This window comes from Ahaetulla prasina, chromosome 10 (genome assembly GCF_028640845.1).
Source record: "Ahaetulla prasina isolate Xishuangbanna chromosome 10, ASM2864084v1, whole genome shotgun sequence".
Lineage (NCBI taxonomy): Eukaryota > Metazoa > Chordata > Lepidosauria > Squamata > Colubridae > Ahaetulla > Ahaetulla prasina.
This window is the reverse complement of record NC_080548.1, coordinates 12935166-12953292: the sequence shown is the minus strand read 5'-3', so window position 1 is coordinate 12953292 and position 18127 is coordinate 12935166. Positions and strand designations below refer to the sequence as shown.

The window sequence follows — 18127 nt, the reverse complement described above, 5'->3', positions numbered from 1 at the left end:
TTCTGCCAACCTAGCAGTTCGAAAGCAGGTAAAAAATGCAAGTAGAAAAATAGGGACCACCTTTGGTGGGAAGGGAACAGCGTTCCGTGCGCCTTTGGCGTTGAGTCATGCCGGCCACATGACCACGGAGACGTCTCCGGACAGCGCTGGCTCTTCGGCTTTGAAACGGAGATGAGCACCGCCCCCTAGAGTTGGGAACAACTAGCACGTATGTGCGAGGGGAACCTTTACTTTTTTATTAAAATACGGTTTTTATTTGTATCTTGCCGTTATTATTTTTACACATAACTCAAGGCAATGAACATATCCAAAACACCTCCCTCCTCCTATTTTCCCCAAAACAACAACAACCCTGTGAGGTGGGTTGGGCTGAGAGAGAGAGAAAGAGTGAGCGGTTAACTTAAAGTCACCCAGTTGGCTTTCGTGGCTTAGGCAGGACTTGAATTCATGGTCTCTTGCTTTCTAGCCTGGTGCCTTTAACCACAAAAGTAGCTCTCATCTCAATAATGTTTTCTGAGAGCTCGACCTTGGGAAATTGCAGTAAGAGCCAGAGATAGCCACAGCTTAATCATACATTGAAAAATGGACTTTCTATACAGTATTATGCTTTGGAGCAGCACCAATCCAGACAGAGGCAGTCCTCAACTTACAACTGTTCATTTAGTGACCATTCAAAGGTACAACAGCACTGAAAAAAAGATGACTTTCACACTGACGACTGTTGCTGCATCCCCATGGTCACATGATCAAAATTCAGATGCTTGGCAACTGACTCCTATTTATGACGTTTGCAGAGTCCTGGGGGTGGGTGGGTCACATGATCACTTTTGGTCAAAAAGTTTGGTCAAAGTCAATGCGGGAAAGCAAGATCCACTTAACCACCGTGTTACCGTGTTCCCCTGAAAATAAGACCCTGTCTTATATTTTTTTGAACCCTGAAGTAAGCGCTTGACCTAATTTTCGGGGAGGTCTTACTATTTTGGGAGATGTGGAGCAAGACGGGGCTCCTCTTGCCATCTTACCTGATTTCCAGCTCTGTCTCCCTAACCCAGGAGTCTGCAAACTTGGCTCTTTTAAGATTTGTGGACTTCAACTCCCAGAGTTCCTCAGCCAGCTTTGCTGGGAGTTGAAGTCCACAAGTCTTAAAAGAGCCAAGTTTGCAGACCCTTGCCCTAACCTTAACCAGAGAAAATGGCGGGGACCGGCTGCGCATGCATTTAAATATTTTCAGGGAGGACTTATTTTTGGGGGAGGGCTTATTTTCAAGGGGGTTATTTTAGTGCATGCGCTCAAAAGGCCGATTGGGCTTATTATCAGGGGATGTCTTGTTTTAGGGGAAACAGGGTACTAATTTAACCACTGCAGTGATTCACTTAACAACTGTGGCAAGAAAGGTCGTAAAACGGGGCAAAATGACCTTGGAAGAATAGGCAAGGCAAAACCACTTTAAAAAGTCCTGCCAACAAAACTGCAGGGACTTGTCCAGGCAGTTACCGGGTGTCAAGTCTGATCAAAGGCATTCCTGCCCCCTCCCACCCAAAAAATAAGAACGTTACGTGAATGTGTACACAAGGTTAGCAAATACCTCAATACATACAGTTGAAGTAGCATTGTTCAAGGTTGAGCTTATTGTAAGATTTATAGGACACAGTATCACGTGATGGATATTGTGTCCTTCTAGATGTCAGCTTGAGAATCAAAATTGTCAACAAGAAGGTCTCAATTTCAGATCAGCTTGGAAATGCAACGTGGATAAGTAACTTTTCTATGCAGAACAGGAATTTTGTTAGTCTATCCTAGTGATGGCTAACCTTTTTGCCAGGAGCTGTGGGTGGGGGAGAAACGGGCCGTTTTCGGCCTCCGGAGGGCCTCCAGAATGTGGGGGAAGGCCATTTTCGTCCTCCCCAGACTCCTAGAAAGGCTCTGGAGGCTGGGGAGAGCAAAAAACGGGCCTTCCCAACCAAGGCCCTCCAGAGGCAGGAAACAGCCTATTTCCCTACTTCTGGTGGGCCCAGAAGGCCTGAAAATCAGCTAGCCGGCATGCACATGCGCTCTGGAGCTGAGCTCACGTGCCCACTGATATGGCTACACATGCCACCTGTGGCATGCATGCCATATGTTCGCTATCACAGGTCTATCCTATTTTGTTATAGTTTTTAAAAAAAAAAAAATAGAACTATGTACTTTACTAAAGAGGATACTATCAGTTCCTAAATTCATGCCGCCTTTTCCCCTTCTGATTTCCTCTCTTTGCTATTTCTTTTAAAGGAAAAAGCTTTACGCTGACCATCACAGTCTTCACCAACCCTACACAGGTCGCTACATATCACCGGGCCATTAAAGTGACCGTCGATGGGCCCCGAGAACCGAGAAGTAAGTGAACTCTTATTTTCTGAAAGGAAATTGGTATCTATTCTTGGGTTCACTCTTTGCGTCCATCCTCTTGGTGGCCAAATTGGATTAAGTAGATGTCACTGACAGATGTCATTGCTGAAATGTTAAAACGTGCTTCTTGTTGGTATTTCTGAGACCACCACCATCATAATCTCCAATGGAGGGTCCTGCTGGGGGAGAAAATGCAACCAGGGTGGCCAGTGGGAATCACTGAATTGGGTGGGGATGTACCCAATTCAGTGGTTGGGATTTGGTTGGGATGCAGCAGAATGTAGGATGGGAGATGAGTACAGGTTATCCTGGATTTATGACCACAACTAAGGTCAGAATTTTCATTGCTAAGCAAGCTGGTTGTTCAATGAGTCATGGCTGATTTTATGACCTTTTTTTTTTTGGCCTGGTTGTTAAGTCAAACACTGAATTTGTTAAGCGAATCATGCATTCATTAAGTGAATCTGTCTTTCCTCATTGACTTTGTTTGTTGGAAGCCAACTTTGTTTGTTGGAAGCCAACTTTGTTTGTGGGAAGGTCGCAAATGGCAGTCACGTGACTCCAGGATGCTGCAGTTACCATGAGTATAACGCTGGTTGCCAAGCACACAAACTTTGATTGCACGATTGTGGGGATGCTGCAATTGTTATAAGTGTGAGGACAGGTTGTCAGTCACTTTTTTCAGTGCTGTTGTAAATTTGAATGGTCACTAAATGAATGGTTGTTAGTTGAGGATTACCTGTATGATGACTTATGGGTATGCCTTAACATTGATGCAGATAGGTAGTTTTAAACCAGGTTTGGAAGAATGAAGGCTTTAAAATGCATGGACTTTTGAATCCCGTATCCAGAGCATCAGTGCACAATTGTGTTACCCAGAATATCAGTGCAGAATTGTGAATCTCACAGAAATGAGAGATCATAGGAGCCCTAAAATTAATTTAGCATGGCTTGAGAGGAAGGTGGGTCCCAAGAAAGCTGCCCCTTATCTAGGGAAAAAATAGGACATTCTGGCTATGACTATGTTGTGCATTGCTATTTTAGAGTCTCCCCAAAGCATGACTTGTGAACCTATTCCCAAAAGGCAAACTCACTCTTGAATGTTGTATCTCAACAGAACAACAACAGAATAGTAGAGTTGGAAGGGACTCTGGAGGTCTTCTAGTCAGGCAGTCAAATGGCTGTCCAATCTCTTCTTAAAAACCTCCAGTGTCGGAGCATTCACAACTTCTGGAGGCAAGTCGTTCCACTGATTAATTTTTCTCACTGTCAGGAAATTTCTCCTTAGTTCTAGGTTGCTTCTCTCCTTGATGAGTTCCCATCCATGGCTTCTTCTCCTGTCTTCAGCTGCTTTGCAGAGTAGCTTGACTCCCTCTTTTTTTTTTTTTTTCATAAAAAAGTTTTATTTTTACAATCATGTCGAACAACTCATCCAATGTACAGTTATATACAATTAGTCGGGCCTGCCCAGTCACCACCCCACTTTTTAACACTCTTCCCTCTTCTACCTTCTTTTACTTTCCAGACCTTCCTCTCCTTCTCTTATCTACATCCTCTCCTCCCTCCACCCTACACCTTCCTTCTCCCTCTTCTACCCCTCTTCCTTCCTCTTCTCCTCTTTCCTACCTCCTACTCTCTCTTTTCTCCCTCCCCACCGTTCTAAAATGGTAACTGGGCAGACCCGACCCTGCATTAATTATATTTATACATCTTCAATAATCCCTGTACATTAACCATCACTCCATCTCTAGCCTCAACCCCCCAATTCCCCTCCCCCATACCCCCCACCCCCCACCCCGACTTCCCAGAACAAAATGCAGGGTATCAAAACTAACAATCATAATCTAAAATAATTCCTAAATTATAAGCTTGACTCCCTCTTAAATACTCTTGGGACTGTGACGGTTCACATTTAAAATTCAATTAACTCATCTTCGCAATTTTTTAAAAAGTGCTTCCGTTTTCCCAATGCTCTTCTTGCAAATAAACACCACGTTGTGAGAGAAGGTTGAAAATGTATTCATTAACTCGTTCTGGGGTAGAGCAGAATATTATATTTTTTGACAATATATTTTAAAATGTTCTTTTACTCTCTTTTCACCCCACGTGCTTAACCAGGTCAGTTAGAAACATTGCAGCTGCAGGTAAAACATGGGCTAGACTAGAGTGAATCTGGGTTAGTTTTCTTGTGGTTTAAAGAGCTGTGCTAACCTTTTGGTTAAATTTTGATTAAGCGAATTGTTAAATCTACACATCGGCCTCCATAACCAGGTTAAATAGGAGTCCTGTAGCACCTTCTCTGACTCACAATGTTATTAAAAAGTATATGCTTTTGTAAATCAGATAAATGTTATCAAACTCCTGATTTTTTAATTTTTTTTGGCCATCCTGGGCTAACAGAGCTTTCCTCCTACTTTGTAAAACCAAGCTGAATGTGTTGTGTGAATACAGCCTCTGTGTTGTGAATTCAAGGAAAATAGATTGTTGTATACCATCCAGAGTTGTTTTTGGCGAGATGGGCAGCCATGGAAATTTGATTTAAACATTAATGAATAATAAAACCATAGGGATGGGGTAAGTCATCCGCTACCTGTTAAACTTAGTCCAAGCTCAATCTCCAGAACTGTATTCTATTATTTTAGAGCAGGAAAGATGGGGTAGCAAAAACTGAATTTATGATCCACCAAGGTGTCTTCAGCATAAGCCGTGTGTTTGTTTCCCTGATTGTATTTAATGCTCAATCTCAATGCCCTGTTCTAAGCAATAAGGTGGTTATATTTACCCAAGTTTGGTCTTGCTTTGGAGAAAGTTCACTAAAAGTTGAGTTTTGCTTACCAATATTGATGTGATTTATATCAGTGGTGAGATCCAATTTTTTTTACTACTGGTTCTGTGGGCGTGGCTTGTTGGGTGTTGTGTGGCTTGGTGGGTGTGGCTTGGTAGGCATGGCTTGGTAGGTGGGGAAGGGGATGGATACTGCAAAATCTCCATTCCCACCCTACTTCAGGGGAAGGATACTGAAAAATCTCCATTTCCACCCCACTCTTGGGGGAAGGATATTGCAAAATCTCCATTCCCACCCCACTCTGAGGCCAGCCAGAGGTGGTATTTACTGGTTCTCTGAACTACTCAAAATTTCTGCTACCGATTCTCCGAATTGCTCAAAATTTCCGCTACCGGTTCTCCAGAACCTGTCAGAACCTGCTGGATTTCACCCCTGATTTATATATATTAAAAACTCTGTTGTTGCCTTCAGAAAAGAGAGTCAGAACAGCTAACCAGGTTACTTAAACAAATCAGTGGAAAGGTAACAAAAAATAATGGCCATTATCACAAAAACTCTCTAGGAGCATCAGCTAACTATCCAAAGGAAAAAATCCAAACTTTAATAAGTTTAGTGAAATAATGGAAGCAAAAGGTTGTTGAAAATAATAATGTTTTCAGTTACCAGCAGCATATCCTTATGATTTATATTGATATATTGACCATCATTTGTGTTGTAAATGTACCTTGATGAACGTATCTTTTCTTTTATGTACACTGAGGGCATATGCACCAAGACAAATTCCTTGTGTGTCCAATCACACTTGGCCAATAAAAAAATTCTATTCTATTCTATTCTATTCTATATACACTCCCCCAAAAGGAAATTATTGTCATGAGGCAGAGAGTTCCATGCTCAGAGTTCTGCCACAGAGGCAGGGTTGTTATGTGTGGCCACCAGGCAGATGAGGACCCCAGAGCTTGCAAGATGAGCCAAGTTTTCAAAGTTAAAGAGCTAAAAGCAGGATAGCTTAAACACGTGCAATTGTTCTGACTAGAAATCCCCATCAGCCCCAGGTAGCATGGAGACGGTTGATGGGATTGGTAGTGCAAGACATTCCTTTGAAGCCCTTAAACAATGAAAATTGGCTCCTCCCAGCTCTCGCATTTGGCCTCTTCAGAAATCAGGAAAACATTATTGTTTAGCCCACCTTTTTTACTTTTCAGACCATATTTATTTTCTTTCATTCATTTGCTCTTTCTTTCTTTCTTTCATTTGCTCTTTTTTCATTCATTTGCCCTTTCTTTCTTTCTTTCTTTCTTTCTTTCTTTCTTTCTCTCTCTCTCTCTCTCTTTCATTTTCTTTCATTTTCTCTTTCTTTCATTCTTTCATTTTCTTTCTTTCATTCATTCATTTGCTCTTTCTTTCATTTGCTTTCTTTCATTTGCTTTTTCTTTCATTTGCCCTTCCTTCCTTCCTTCCTTCCTTCCTTCCTTTCATTTGCCCTTTCCCTTCCCTTCCCTTCCCTTCCCTTCCCTTCTCTGTTCCTTTCCTTTCCTTTCCTTTCCTTTCCTTTCCTTCTCTGTTCCTTTCCTTTCCTTTCCTTTCCTTTCCTTTCCTTTCCTTTCCTTTCCTTTCCTTTCCTTTCCTTTCCTTTCCTTCCCTTCTCTGTTCCTTTCCTTTCCTTTCCTTTCCTTTCCTTCCCTTCTCTGTTCCTTTCCTTTCCTTTCCTTTCCTTTCCTTTCCTTTCCTTCCCTTCCCTTCCCTTCCTTTCCTTTCCTTTCCTTCCCTTTCCTTCCCTTCCCTTCCCTTCCTTTCCTTTCCTTTCCTTTCCTTTCCTTTCCCCCTTCCCTTCCTTCCCTTCCCTTCCCTTCCCTTCCCTTCCCTTCCCTTCCCTTCCTTTCCTTTCCTTCCCTTCCCTTCCCTTCCCTTCCCTTCCCTTCTCTGTTCCTTTCCTTTCCTTCCCTTCTCTGTTCCTTTCCTTTCCTTTCCTTTCCTTTCCTTTCCTTTCCTTTCCTTTCCTTTCCTTTCCTTTCCTTTCCTTTCCTTTCCTTTCCTTTCCTTTCCTTTCCTCTGTTCATTTCACTTCCAGAGTGAAATTACTGTTGCTTTCTCCTGCCTTGGCCATTCTTACCTTGGAAAATGGAGTGGGGAGGTGTACATTCCCAAGTTAAGGACTAAGCATGTTGTGTGAACTCAACCAAGGGTGGTCATGCAGGACTCAGCTAAGGCCCAAGACCCTTTCCAGAGTCTGAGTACCAGGGAAGGCCTTTTGTGGCCATCTTTTAAAGGCCATTGACTTACCCTACATCTGCATAGCCACCCCTGAGTAAGTGCACTTAGCATAATTATAAATGAAGGACCAGCCTGTGTAGTGAATCATCCTCAACTCCTCTTCTGCATTTCAACAGAGGACGGAAATTAAAGATTTCTGTGATAGGCTGATTAGACGCTGGATGTGAGATTTGCCAGCTCTAATTTGACAAGTTTCTGGCAGTTTAAACTTGTGGGCGAATTATCTGTATGTTTATATGCCAGATTTTTTTCCCCCTCCCTCATCTTTCGTGTCTCCCTACAGACTGAAATTTTGCAATTGGCTCTAGAACAGGGCTTTTGGGAGGCAGCAGCAACCACACCCAGACAAAAAGAAATTGAGAAGCCTCCGTGGTTGCAGCAATGAGCCAGATTCACACATGCGTGTAAATCACTCCCAGAGTTCCTCTGTTTGATTCCTTGAATTGCTGTTTTCAGGCAAACTAAACTTGGTATTTGGAAAAGGTGTATTTTTCATGACATCATATGTAATGGAAGGGGACACTTGGGACCATCTAGCTCAGGGCTTCCCAACCTTGGCAACTTTAAGACTTGTGGACTTCAACTCCCAGAATTCCTCAGCCAGCTGAAGTCCACAAGTCTTAAAGTTGCCAAGGTTGAAGACTCCTGGTCTAGCTCATCCTTCTTCCCAATGCAGGAATCCAATTTCAAGGATCCCTGATAGATCACAGTCTCTTGAACATGCCCAGTGAACAGAAGATCTTCCTCTCTTTTGGTCCTCGCTTCTACAGTTGAACTTGGACTTTTTTCCAACTTTCAATCAGAATTGAATCGCTGACTGTTGCGCCCCTTTCTAGACCGGGATTCCCTATGCACGGTCACTCATGCCCTCGTCACTTCCCGCCTAAACTACTGCAATGCTCTCTACATGGGGCTCCCCATGAAGAGCACCTGGAGGCTCCAGTTGGTCCAGAACGCGGCTGTACGGGTGATAGAGGGAGCAACTCGAGGCTCCCATGTAACACCTCTCCTGCGCAAGCTGCACTGGCTTCCTGTGGTCTTCCGGGTGCAATTCAAGGTGTTGGTTACCACCTTTAAAGCGCTCCATGGCATAGGACCGGGTTATTTATGGGACCGCCTGCTACCACCAATAGTCTCCCATCGACCTGTGCACTCCCATAGGGAGGGCCTCCTCAGGGTGCCATCAGTCAAACAATGTCGAGGGGGGAGGGCCTTCTCTGTGGGGGCACCTGCCTCTGGAATGAGCTACCTCCAGGGTTACGATAACTCCCTGACCTCTGGACCTTTCGTCGCATGTTGAAGACGTTTTTGTTCTACCGCTCAGGGCTGGCTTGAAGTAATACTAATTTTAATAGGGGTTTATTATAGTTTTATTACTGTTTTTTAAGTTTTAAATTCGGCCAAATTGAATTAGTTTTCTAATAGGTTTTTTAAATTTTTATATTATATGTATAATTGTGTTTTATCAGGCTGTAAACTGCCCTGAGTCCTTTGGGAGAAGGGTGGTATAGAAATCAAATAAATAAATAAATAAATAAATAAATAAAAATTTGCCTTCTCTAATTTAAACCCACATCCTCCATTTTGTAGGTAAAAAAAATTGGTATCATAGCCCTCCCCTTTACTCTATCCATTTCCTCTCTTTTTCCTCGCAGGATTTGGTGGGAATTCATGGAATCATCCAGCCACATTGTGGTGCTGGGTCACTTCCACAACCACAAGTTGGCTAAGATCTTCCACAACCACAAGTTGGCTAAGATCAGGCTGATTTAAATGACTAGTGGGAATCTTTGTTTCCAGCCTTGGATCTCTTCAGTATCTTTCTTTATCCTCATTCCAGTTGTCTGAATGTACTGTCAGATCAAGGGTTGCTCACAGGGTATGGCTGAAAAAATCAAGAAGACAACCGTGTGTCTAGACTATATAGAGGTCAATTACAATATTTAGTCCACTGGAAGGGATATCCATTATCTGAATCTACTTGGGTCAAAAGTTGGAAACTAAATGCGGACAATTTGATTAAACAATTTCACGACACTTTCCCTGACAAACCTAAGAAACCTCTTGGAGAGGGGAGGGGGGGGTAGAAGGGAAGTGTGGACCACTGACACTCTTCTTTATCGACTCTTTGTTTTCTTTCCTGGGATATAGCTTCTTTTCCAAGAGGGGACGCCTGTCAGGCCTGGAAACCATATTAGACTTTAGGTTTCCAGACGCTGCCACATTTTTCCCCTGAGGGGAAGGAGGGGGGCTGAGGGGTATGGTAACATTCTTCAGACGGTCAAGGTCGGATGGGGTTCACATCTGCAGGAAGAGTGGCAAGAAGATATTCGAATGGACTGGGAGAACGTGGGACCATGTGACCATCAAAGGGGTCAGGGGGATGGGACTCTTGGGGTTTGTATAACTGGGGAAAAGAATCCGGAACTTCAGTTTTGGAATTGCACTCATCGTGTGCCAGTCTCCTCATGCTAGTAAAGAACTCTGGAAAAGAAATGTCTCTGAGTTTCTTTTACGCAGAAGAGGTATTTCTGGAACCTTGACACCGTGGATGGTACAATCAAAATTCCACTGTTCTTCTTTTTTTTTAAAGTGTGTCATGCTGCAGAATTTTGAGTGCACCATCAGGGCTGCCATCTTTATTTTTTTCAAATTTAGCCTGTAAACACCCCTTAGTCTCAAAAACAGTCAAGATCCCATGAAGGCCGATGGATGAGTTGGTTGCAAAAGTTAGGCAAATTCCAGTTGTCTGAATGTTCTGTCAGATCAGGGGATGCTCACAGGGTATGGTTGAAAAAGTCAAGAAGATAACCATGGGTGGTGCAATCAAAGCTCCATTATTTTAGTGTGTAGCTTTGCAGAGATAGATAGATAGATATAGATAGATTAGATAGATAGATTTAACAGAGTTGGAAGGGACCTTGTAAGTCATCTAGTCCAACCCCCCTGCCCAAGCAGGAGACGCTACACCTTCCCCAACAAATGACAGCCCAACCTCTCTTTGAAAGCCTCCAGTGATGAAGCTCCCACAACTTCTGAAGCCAAGAGATTTGATCACACCATCATATCCCTTCCTGGTTAAGGGTTAAGAACTGCCTCCGGGTTAAGAATAAAATCAATCACCTTTTCCTGTGGTCACTGACCAATATTAATTGCAACACATCAATTTATACTTGAGGTTAGATAACTGTAGAATGAACCTTGTGGCAACCATATTGCACTGAAGCTATTCCTGTTTGAGGTTGGATCAGCTGAGTAAAGTATTCTATGATAGCTGGATCTGTTGTTCCTAGTGATCAATTTAGCTAATGTCATTCTAGGGTCTTGCCTGATAGCAGCTGATGTGCACACAACTTCAACTCCCAGAGTTCCTCAGTCCACAAGTCTTAAAAGGACCAAGGTTGGAGACCCCTGCTCTAGACACTAGTTCTTGGCCTCTCCTGGATGACCAATAAGTTGTGTGCACATCAGCTGCTATCAGGCAAGACCCTAGAATGACATTAGCTAAATTGATCACTAGCTGGCTGAGGGAGTCTGGAAGTTGAAGTCCACAAGTCTTAAAAGGACCAAGGTTGGAGACCCAGGGTCTAGAGGATATTATTACAGCCTCCAAAGAAGTCACAACAGAGGAGGACATGAGCCAGTGACTCAGCAGCATTCATTCTACATGGGCAGGCTCTTTCTGCAGAAAGAGATATTTCTGGATTTTCCTTCCAAAGCTGCTAATGGAGAGACATCAAAGAGTATGAGCATGAAAGACCTGTGGTTTTTGTGGTCTACGAGCTGTTGGAGTTACCTAGCTAGATGATGTTTTTAATGGTTTCCCAACTTAATTATAGAAATTCTAGGACTTGTAGAAGTTCAATTTGGAATTCAATGTCCAGAATCCTTTTCTTAAACTTAGCAAATGAGGCAACCCAGCACATCAAAAGTATCAGGTTGAGAAGACCATTTAGGACCGTGTTTCTCCATCCCAGCAACATTATGATGTGTGATCTAGAATTTCCAGGACTTCTCTCTCTGAAATAGGTGTGCTAAGGACAGGAAACCTGTGCCTTGTTTTGTAGAATGGAAAGCAACTCCTTATGAGAGTAGAGTAGAAGCTTCTTTTCTGGTACTTGTTAGGACAGGAGTCATTCTAATTTATGTTTACATTACAAGATGGCCAATTTTGAGTGGACATCAGGAAAACCTTTTTTTGATGGTACAGTCAAATCAATAGTAAAAGGGACTTAATAAAAGGTGGAAGATTTCTGGAAGAGGCTGGAAAGATCTTCTATTGGTGAGCTCTCTCTCTCTATTTCTTTTGGATGTTCTGCATCCAAGCAGTTGGGTAGAATGAAGTGTCCTCAATTCTGGAGCATATATGCCCATTCCTTTAGCTGAACACTAAGGCACCCACCTTGCCCTTCCAAACCATATGAAATGGGACTGTGTCTACTAGGATAAATATTTTCAAATGGGAATCTGTTGTGGAATGGGACAACTCGTCGCAGCTGACTTGCCATGACCAACTTGTCATGGCCACCTTTCCACGGCCAAGCACTGTGGCCAACTCACCACAGCCAATTTGCCACGAGACAACTCACCACAGGACAATTCAATTTATTTAAAATAATATATATATATAATGTCATAAGGGATGCAGTGGCTCAGTGGTGGCTAAGACACTCAGCTTGTCGATCAAAAGGTCGGCTGTTTAGCAGTTCGAATCCCTAGTGCCGCGTAATGGAGTGAGCTCCCGTGACTTGCCCCAGCTTCTGCTAACCTAGCAGTTCGAAAGCACGTAAAAAATGCAAGTAGAAAAATAGGGACCACTTTTGGTGGGAAGATAACAGCGTTCCGTGTGCCTTTGGCGTTGAGTCATGCCGGCCACATGACCGCAAAGATGTCTTCGGACAGCGCTGTCTCTTCGGCTTTGAAACAGAGATGAGCACCACCCCCTAGAGTCGGGAATGACTAGCACATATGTGCGAGGGGAACCTTTACCTTTATATTTGTCATTCACATTTCATTTTGTCCTTCTTTTAGCATCCTTCCTTTAATGATTCCATTTCACTATTTCTTTGATATTGGTGTAACTCTTGTCCCATAGTGAACCCTAACTCTGACCCTGATCTTGACCCTGAGTCCTTGACCCTGACCCATGGCGAGTTGTCCAAATGGTCTCATTTACTCTGTTGAAGAAGAAATGAATGTTCTGAGCCATGTGATGAATTGATAGATTAATCTCCCAGACAATTTTGACAAACATGTTGGCACTAAAACGTTGGAGGGAATGTGATAAAAGATAGTGGCCTGGATACCTGGATATGGAAGAGATAAATTCACAAGTCCCTTGATGGACAACTTTGAGGAACAAGAAGGCCATGCTCCTTGTATTTCCTAGCTGGTGCCTTCCTCCTGTCCATCCCACTCTTTTTCACCTGTGCACCTGGCTTGCAAAACCAGCCTCGGTATTGTAATCCTCCCAAGTACTTCTGGTTCCACAAGAGAGAGGAAACAGGTGGAGTTGCAGAAGAAGGAAGGTGAGCAGCTTCTGCTCAGTGATAAAAGGAGAAAGATCCAGGTGGCCACATCGGCTTTAACAACACTTTGCGGTTTTGTTTTTTTGGCTTGGATCGGCAATCAGTTTGTTAATCTGTTAATTACACAGATTAAAATTGATTCATGTTTTCAGTTTCCTCCTCCATGAAATCTTTAAATGCCATCTCGTTTCTTTCTTCTTTTTTTTAAAAGGCAGAGAGTCTATACAGATGGCGAATGGAGTGTTTATGTCTCCTAGGGCAGGGGTCTCCAACCTTGGCCACTTTAAGCCTGGAGAACCACCAATATGATCTGCCGGATGACTGGCTAGGTGGGTGTGGCCAACTCAATGTCACTCACATCGAGGGGCGCCTTGCCGGCCTTTACACACCCCTCCCCTGCCACCCACTCCTTGCCTCCCCAACCGGGCTCCTTAGGACTCCAGTAGGAAGCAATTGCTGGAGCTAAGCAGCCAGCACAAGAAAGAGTTGGCAAAACATCTGGTTCAGTTCAAATTGGATCTCACCGAGAAGGAGGCTCAGCAGAAGCACCTCACTGAGGACTACAAGCATAGGCTTTCCAAGCAGAGGGAAGACCTGTGGGAGTGCAAGGCCAGGTACCGGCACCTGGAGGCTCAGTGAGCTGAGATGGTTAGCCAGTTCCACGCCATGATGCAGTCCCACTGGAACAAGACCCTCCGGCTATTCGCCACCAGAGGCACTTCCTTCTAGCCTTCGCCCAAAGCCCGGACCAGGAGACTGAAGCAAACCCAAGTCGGAATTTCTGCCCCCCTCCGACCCACACAAAAAGACCCCGAAAGGAGAGACTCTCTGCAGCAACATAAACATTCATTGCATGTATCCGGCCCAGGGGCCGTAGTTTGAGGACCCCTGATTTAGTGCAATATAAAAAATGCAAATAATTTGGTGCAGACCACCAAAATTTTCTCGCGGACCACCAGTGGTCCATGGACCACCAGTTGGTGACCGCTGCTCACTTTTGTTGCCAGCAGTTTAGACATTAATGGCTGTGTGTTGCGTTATTTTGAGGGGACGGCACATTTACACTGTTATACAAGCTGTATACTCACTACTTTACATTGTAGCCAAGTGTCATTTCTTCAGTGTTGTCACTTGAAAAGATATACTTAAATATTTACAAAATATGAGGGGGTGTACTCACTTCTGTGATATATTGTATATCAGAGGTGGGTTTCAGCAGGTTCTGACCAATTCTGGAGAAGTGGTAGCGGAAATTTTGAGTAGTTCGGAGAACCGGTAGTAAAGATTCTGACTGGCCCCGCCCACATCTATTCTCTGCCTCCCGAGTCCCAGCTGATCGGGAGGAAATGGGGATTTTACAGTATCCTTCCCCTGGAGTGGGGTGGGAATGGAGATTTTACAGTATCCTTCCCCTGGAGTGGGGTGGGAATGGAGATTTTACAGTATCCTTCCGCTGCCACGCCCACCAAGTCATGCCACGCCCACCAAGCCACACCCACAGAATCCGTAGTAAAAAAATTTGAAACCCACCACTGCTGTATATGTTCCTCCAAAATGACCTGCTATATTAAAATGTCTGAATTAGACAAACAGCCATTCTGGAACTTATGGAATAATGAGGTGAAGTTAAAGGTCCCAGTTTCCTCAAGAGATTTGCTAGGCCAGGCTGTTCTCTCCCTGTTTCTGTTTCCAGCTTATAAAATGACCGTGTTAGTTGTTTTCTCTGTAATCATCAGGAGATAGGGGCCTCTGGTGGCTCAACGGACTAAGTCTGTCTGTTATTAACACAGCTGCTTGCAATTACTGCAAGTTCAAGTCCCACCAGGCCCAAGGTTGAATCAGCCTTCCATCCTTTATAAGGTAGGTAAAATGAGGACCCAGATTGTTGGGGGCAATTAAGTTGACTTTGTATATAATATACAAATGGATGAAGACTATTGCTTAACACATTGTAAGCCACCCTGAGTCTTCGGAGAAGGGCGGGATATAAATTCAAATAATAAATAAATAAATAAATAAATAAATAAATAAATAAAGATAGAATGATAAACTTTAAGAGGCTAAACAAAAAAGCAAGGTGCTAGTCCCTATGAGCAGAAAGCTACAACTCCTTACAGACACAAAGAGAAAGGTGGAAATCCTGGCAGACACTAAAATCTTTGAAATGAATGTTTGAAGCCCGAAGAGTTCCCGATAACAATCTATAATGTTAGCCATATTCAAATGCCATTTATTTTATGGGTTTTGTTCTACAACTACTTGGCAAAACATCCCACAGTGTTTATTTGTTTTAAAAATCTGCTTTGGAAGCCAAGCAAAAAGGTATGCAGGGATGCCATGCTAATTCGGCAGCTTTGGCAGATATAGGTCTTTCTGCTTTCAGTTAGAAAACCACACTTTTTTAAAAAACCTACCTTGAAGGATAGCAGAACAAAATTCAGTTGCTCTATTTTGGTCTTAATTTGTTGCTTCTTCCCCCTGAGTTTGAGGAGGCTGATGAAAATCCACTTGCATTTAGAATAGAATAGAATAACAGAGTTGGAAGAGACCTTGGAGGTCTTCTAGTCCAACCCCCTGCTTAGGCAGGAAACTCTACACCACTTCAGACAAATGATTATTCATTTAATAATTGTCCTTCTAAAATACATAGCCAGTTTTCCTTTTGGGTCAGTGGATGCAGATAATTTTAATTCCTTATTAAAGTGAAGTTTTGTCTTCTAGCTTAGCGGTCTCCAAACTTGACAACTTTAAGATTTGTGGACTTCAGTTCCCAGAATTCCTCAGCCAGCCATACCAAGTTTAAAGTTGTGAAGGTTGGACATCGCTGCTCTAGCTCATTGTTCCTAAACTTTGGCAATGTTGAGATGTTTGGACTTCAACTCCCAGAATGATGGATCCAACATGACCCAGAATAGTTTGCATCTATAAGTTGAATAAAAAGGAACATGGAGAAATTACTCTCAAGTACTGTCTGTTTACTGCCAAGACAACTCCAGAAATAACATGTATTTTTTAAAATAAAAAATATTTACTGTTATACCTGAAAGACCGGATTAATATGGATATTTTCCTTCCAGCAAGATTCTTTTAAGTGTGAAGAGACAAACAGGGAGACTTCTGTTCTGCAGAAAGGAAGAAAATGATTTCACTTTAGGATGTTTATGTTTCTTCCTTTTCCTTCTGGGCAGGGTCTCTTCTGGTATAACAGAATAACAGAGTTGGAAGGGACCTTAGAGGTCTTCTAGTCCAACCCCCTGCTCAGGGAAAAGACCCTATACTATTTCAGACAAATGGCTGTCCGTACTCTTCTTAAAAATTTCCAATGTTGGAGCACCCACAACTTCTGAAGGGAAGCTGTTCCAAGGATTAATTGTTCTCACTGTCAGGAAATTTCTCCTTAATTCTAGGTTTCTTCTCTCCTTGATAAGTTTCCACCTATTGCTTTTTGTCCTGCCTTCAGGTATTTTGGAGAATAATTTGACCCACTCTTTTTTGTGGCAGCCCCTGAGATATTGGAAGACTGCTATCATGTCTCTCATAGTCCTTCTTTTCATTAAACTAGACATACCCAATTCCTGCAACCATTCTTCATAGGTTTTAGCCTCCAGACCCCCTAATCATCTTTGTTGGTCTTCTCTGGACTCTTTCTACACCTTACTCATCCTGTGTTAATTCAGATTATCTGATTATGATGCCGGCTCAATCTGACAAATTTTTTCACTTCCCCCCCCCCACTTTGAGAAGTCAGTTACTTTCCTCTCCTTCAGTATATGCAGACGTATATGAGAATTTTCCCTCTGGAAATGCAGAAACTTCCAACTTGATAAATTCCCAGTTGTGATGCCAGCTCTTACTCATTGGGCAGATCACTTCTGCCTACCTGCTTAAAGAAAGGAGCAGATATTACCTTATTACAGGTAGTCCTCAAGTTACGACTGTAATGGAGCCTGCCAATCACAAATGTAAATCATGATGGTTGTAAAGCAGGTTGATCATGTGACCCGCCCAATTTTATGATCCTTTTTGCCGCGGTCCTTAAGTGAATGGTTTGCTATGGGTGTGGTTTTGCCGAAATGGGAGTGGGAGTGGTTTTGCTATGGGTGCATTTTGGGTGTGATTTTGCTGAAAACCAGAAGTGCCACCCAGTTGTGAAGATAGGATGATGATGATGATGATGATGATAGCAATAGCACTTAAGACTTATATAGTGCTTTACAGCCTTCACTAAGCAGTTTACAGAATCAGCATATTGCCCCTAACAATCTGGGACCTTATTCTATCAACTTCAGAAGGATGGAAGCCTGAGTCAACCTTGAGCCGGTCAGGATCGAACTGCTGGCTGTCAACAATGAATTAGCTTGCAATACTGCATTCTGACCACTGTGCACTACAGCTCTTACGTGATGATGAGGATGACGATAATATTCATTCAATTGTGTCCGACACTTGGGTGATTCTATGGGTCAGATTTCTCCATATCTTCCAATCTTGCACTATTTCTTTTGAGTTTTTCTAGGCTGTGGCTAGGGTCAGCTTTGATAGTGTGCCCAGCTGTCTGGTTTCCTTTTACTGCTAATTCTTTGAAGCATAATTGCTTTATCCAGTGAATTCCCCAAAATAAATAGCAAAAGCAATAGCACTTAGACTTATATACCACTTCATAGTGCTTTACAAGCCGCTTTAAGCAATTTATAGAGTCAACCCATTGCCCCCAACAATCTGGGTCCTCATTTTATCCACCTCAGAAGGATGAAAGGCTGAGTCAATCTTGAGCCTGGTGAGATTTGAACTGCTGAACTGCAGCTAGCAGTCAGCTGCAGTAGCCTGCAGTACTGCACTCTAACCACTGCACCACCAAGGCTCAGATGCAGTTTTGTGATTGTAGCCCAATTGTTATAGTAACCTAAGTGTGGTCATGCGAAGGAGGAGAGTGATTGTCAGAACTTCAAATCTGAGTGATACATACCCCTCAGGTAGGTCCATCAGAACTTCCTACGAAGCGACTGGTCGTTAAGTCAAGGGCTACCTGTAAGTACCTGGATTGAGGGCTGGTAAAGAGCTTCATGAGCAATTGTGCTGAGCAGAAAGACAGATGGCTTTATGGATCTGATTCCCTTTTCTAGCTATTCAAATCGATGGTGGGATTAGGTACTAC

The 18127-nt window shown here is 43.1% G+C and overlaps 1 protein-coding gene across 1 annotated transcript in view; it reads left to right on the top strand.

The window, feature by feature from the left end:
• RUNX3 (RUNX family transcription factor 3) overlaps window positions 1-18127 on the top strand; it is a 126503-nt gene that overhangs the window by 26521 nt on the left and 81855 nt on the right. The window contains exon 3 of the mRNA XM_058195973.1: window positions 2269-2373. Within this exon, the coding sequence (XP_058051956.1) occupies window positions 2269-2373 (105 nt within the window). The remainder of the gene's footprint in view (window positions 1-2268; window positions 2374-18127) is intronic.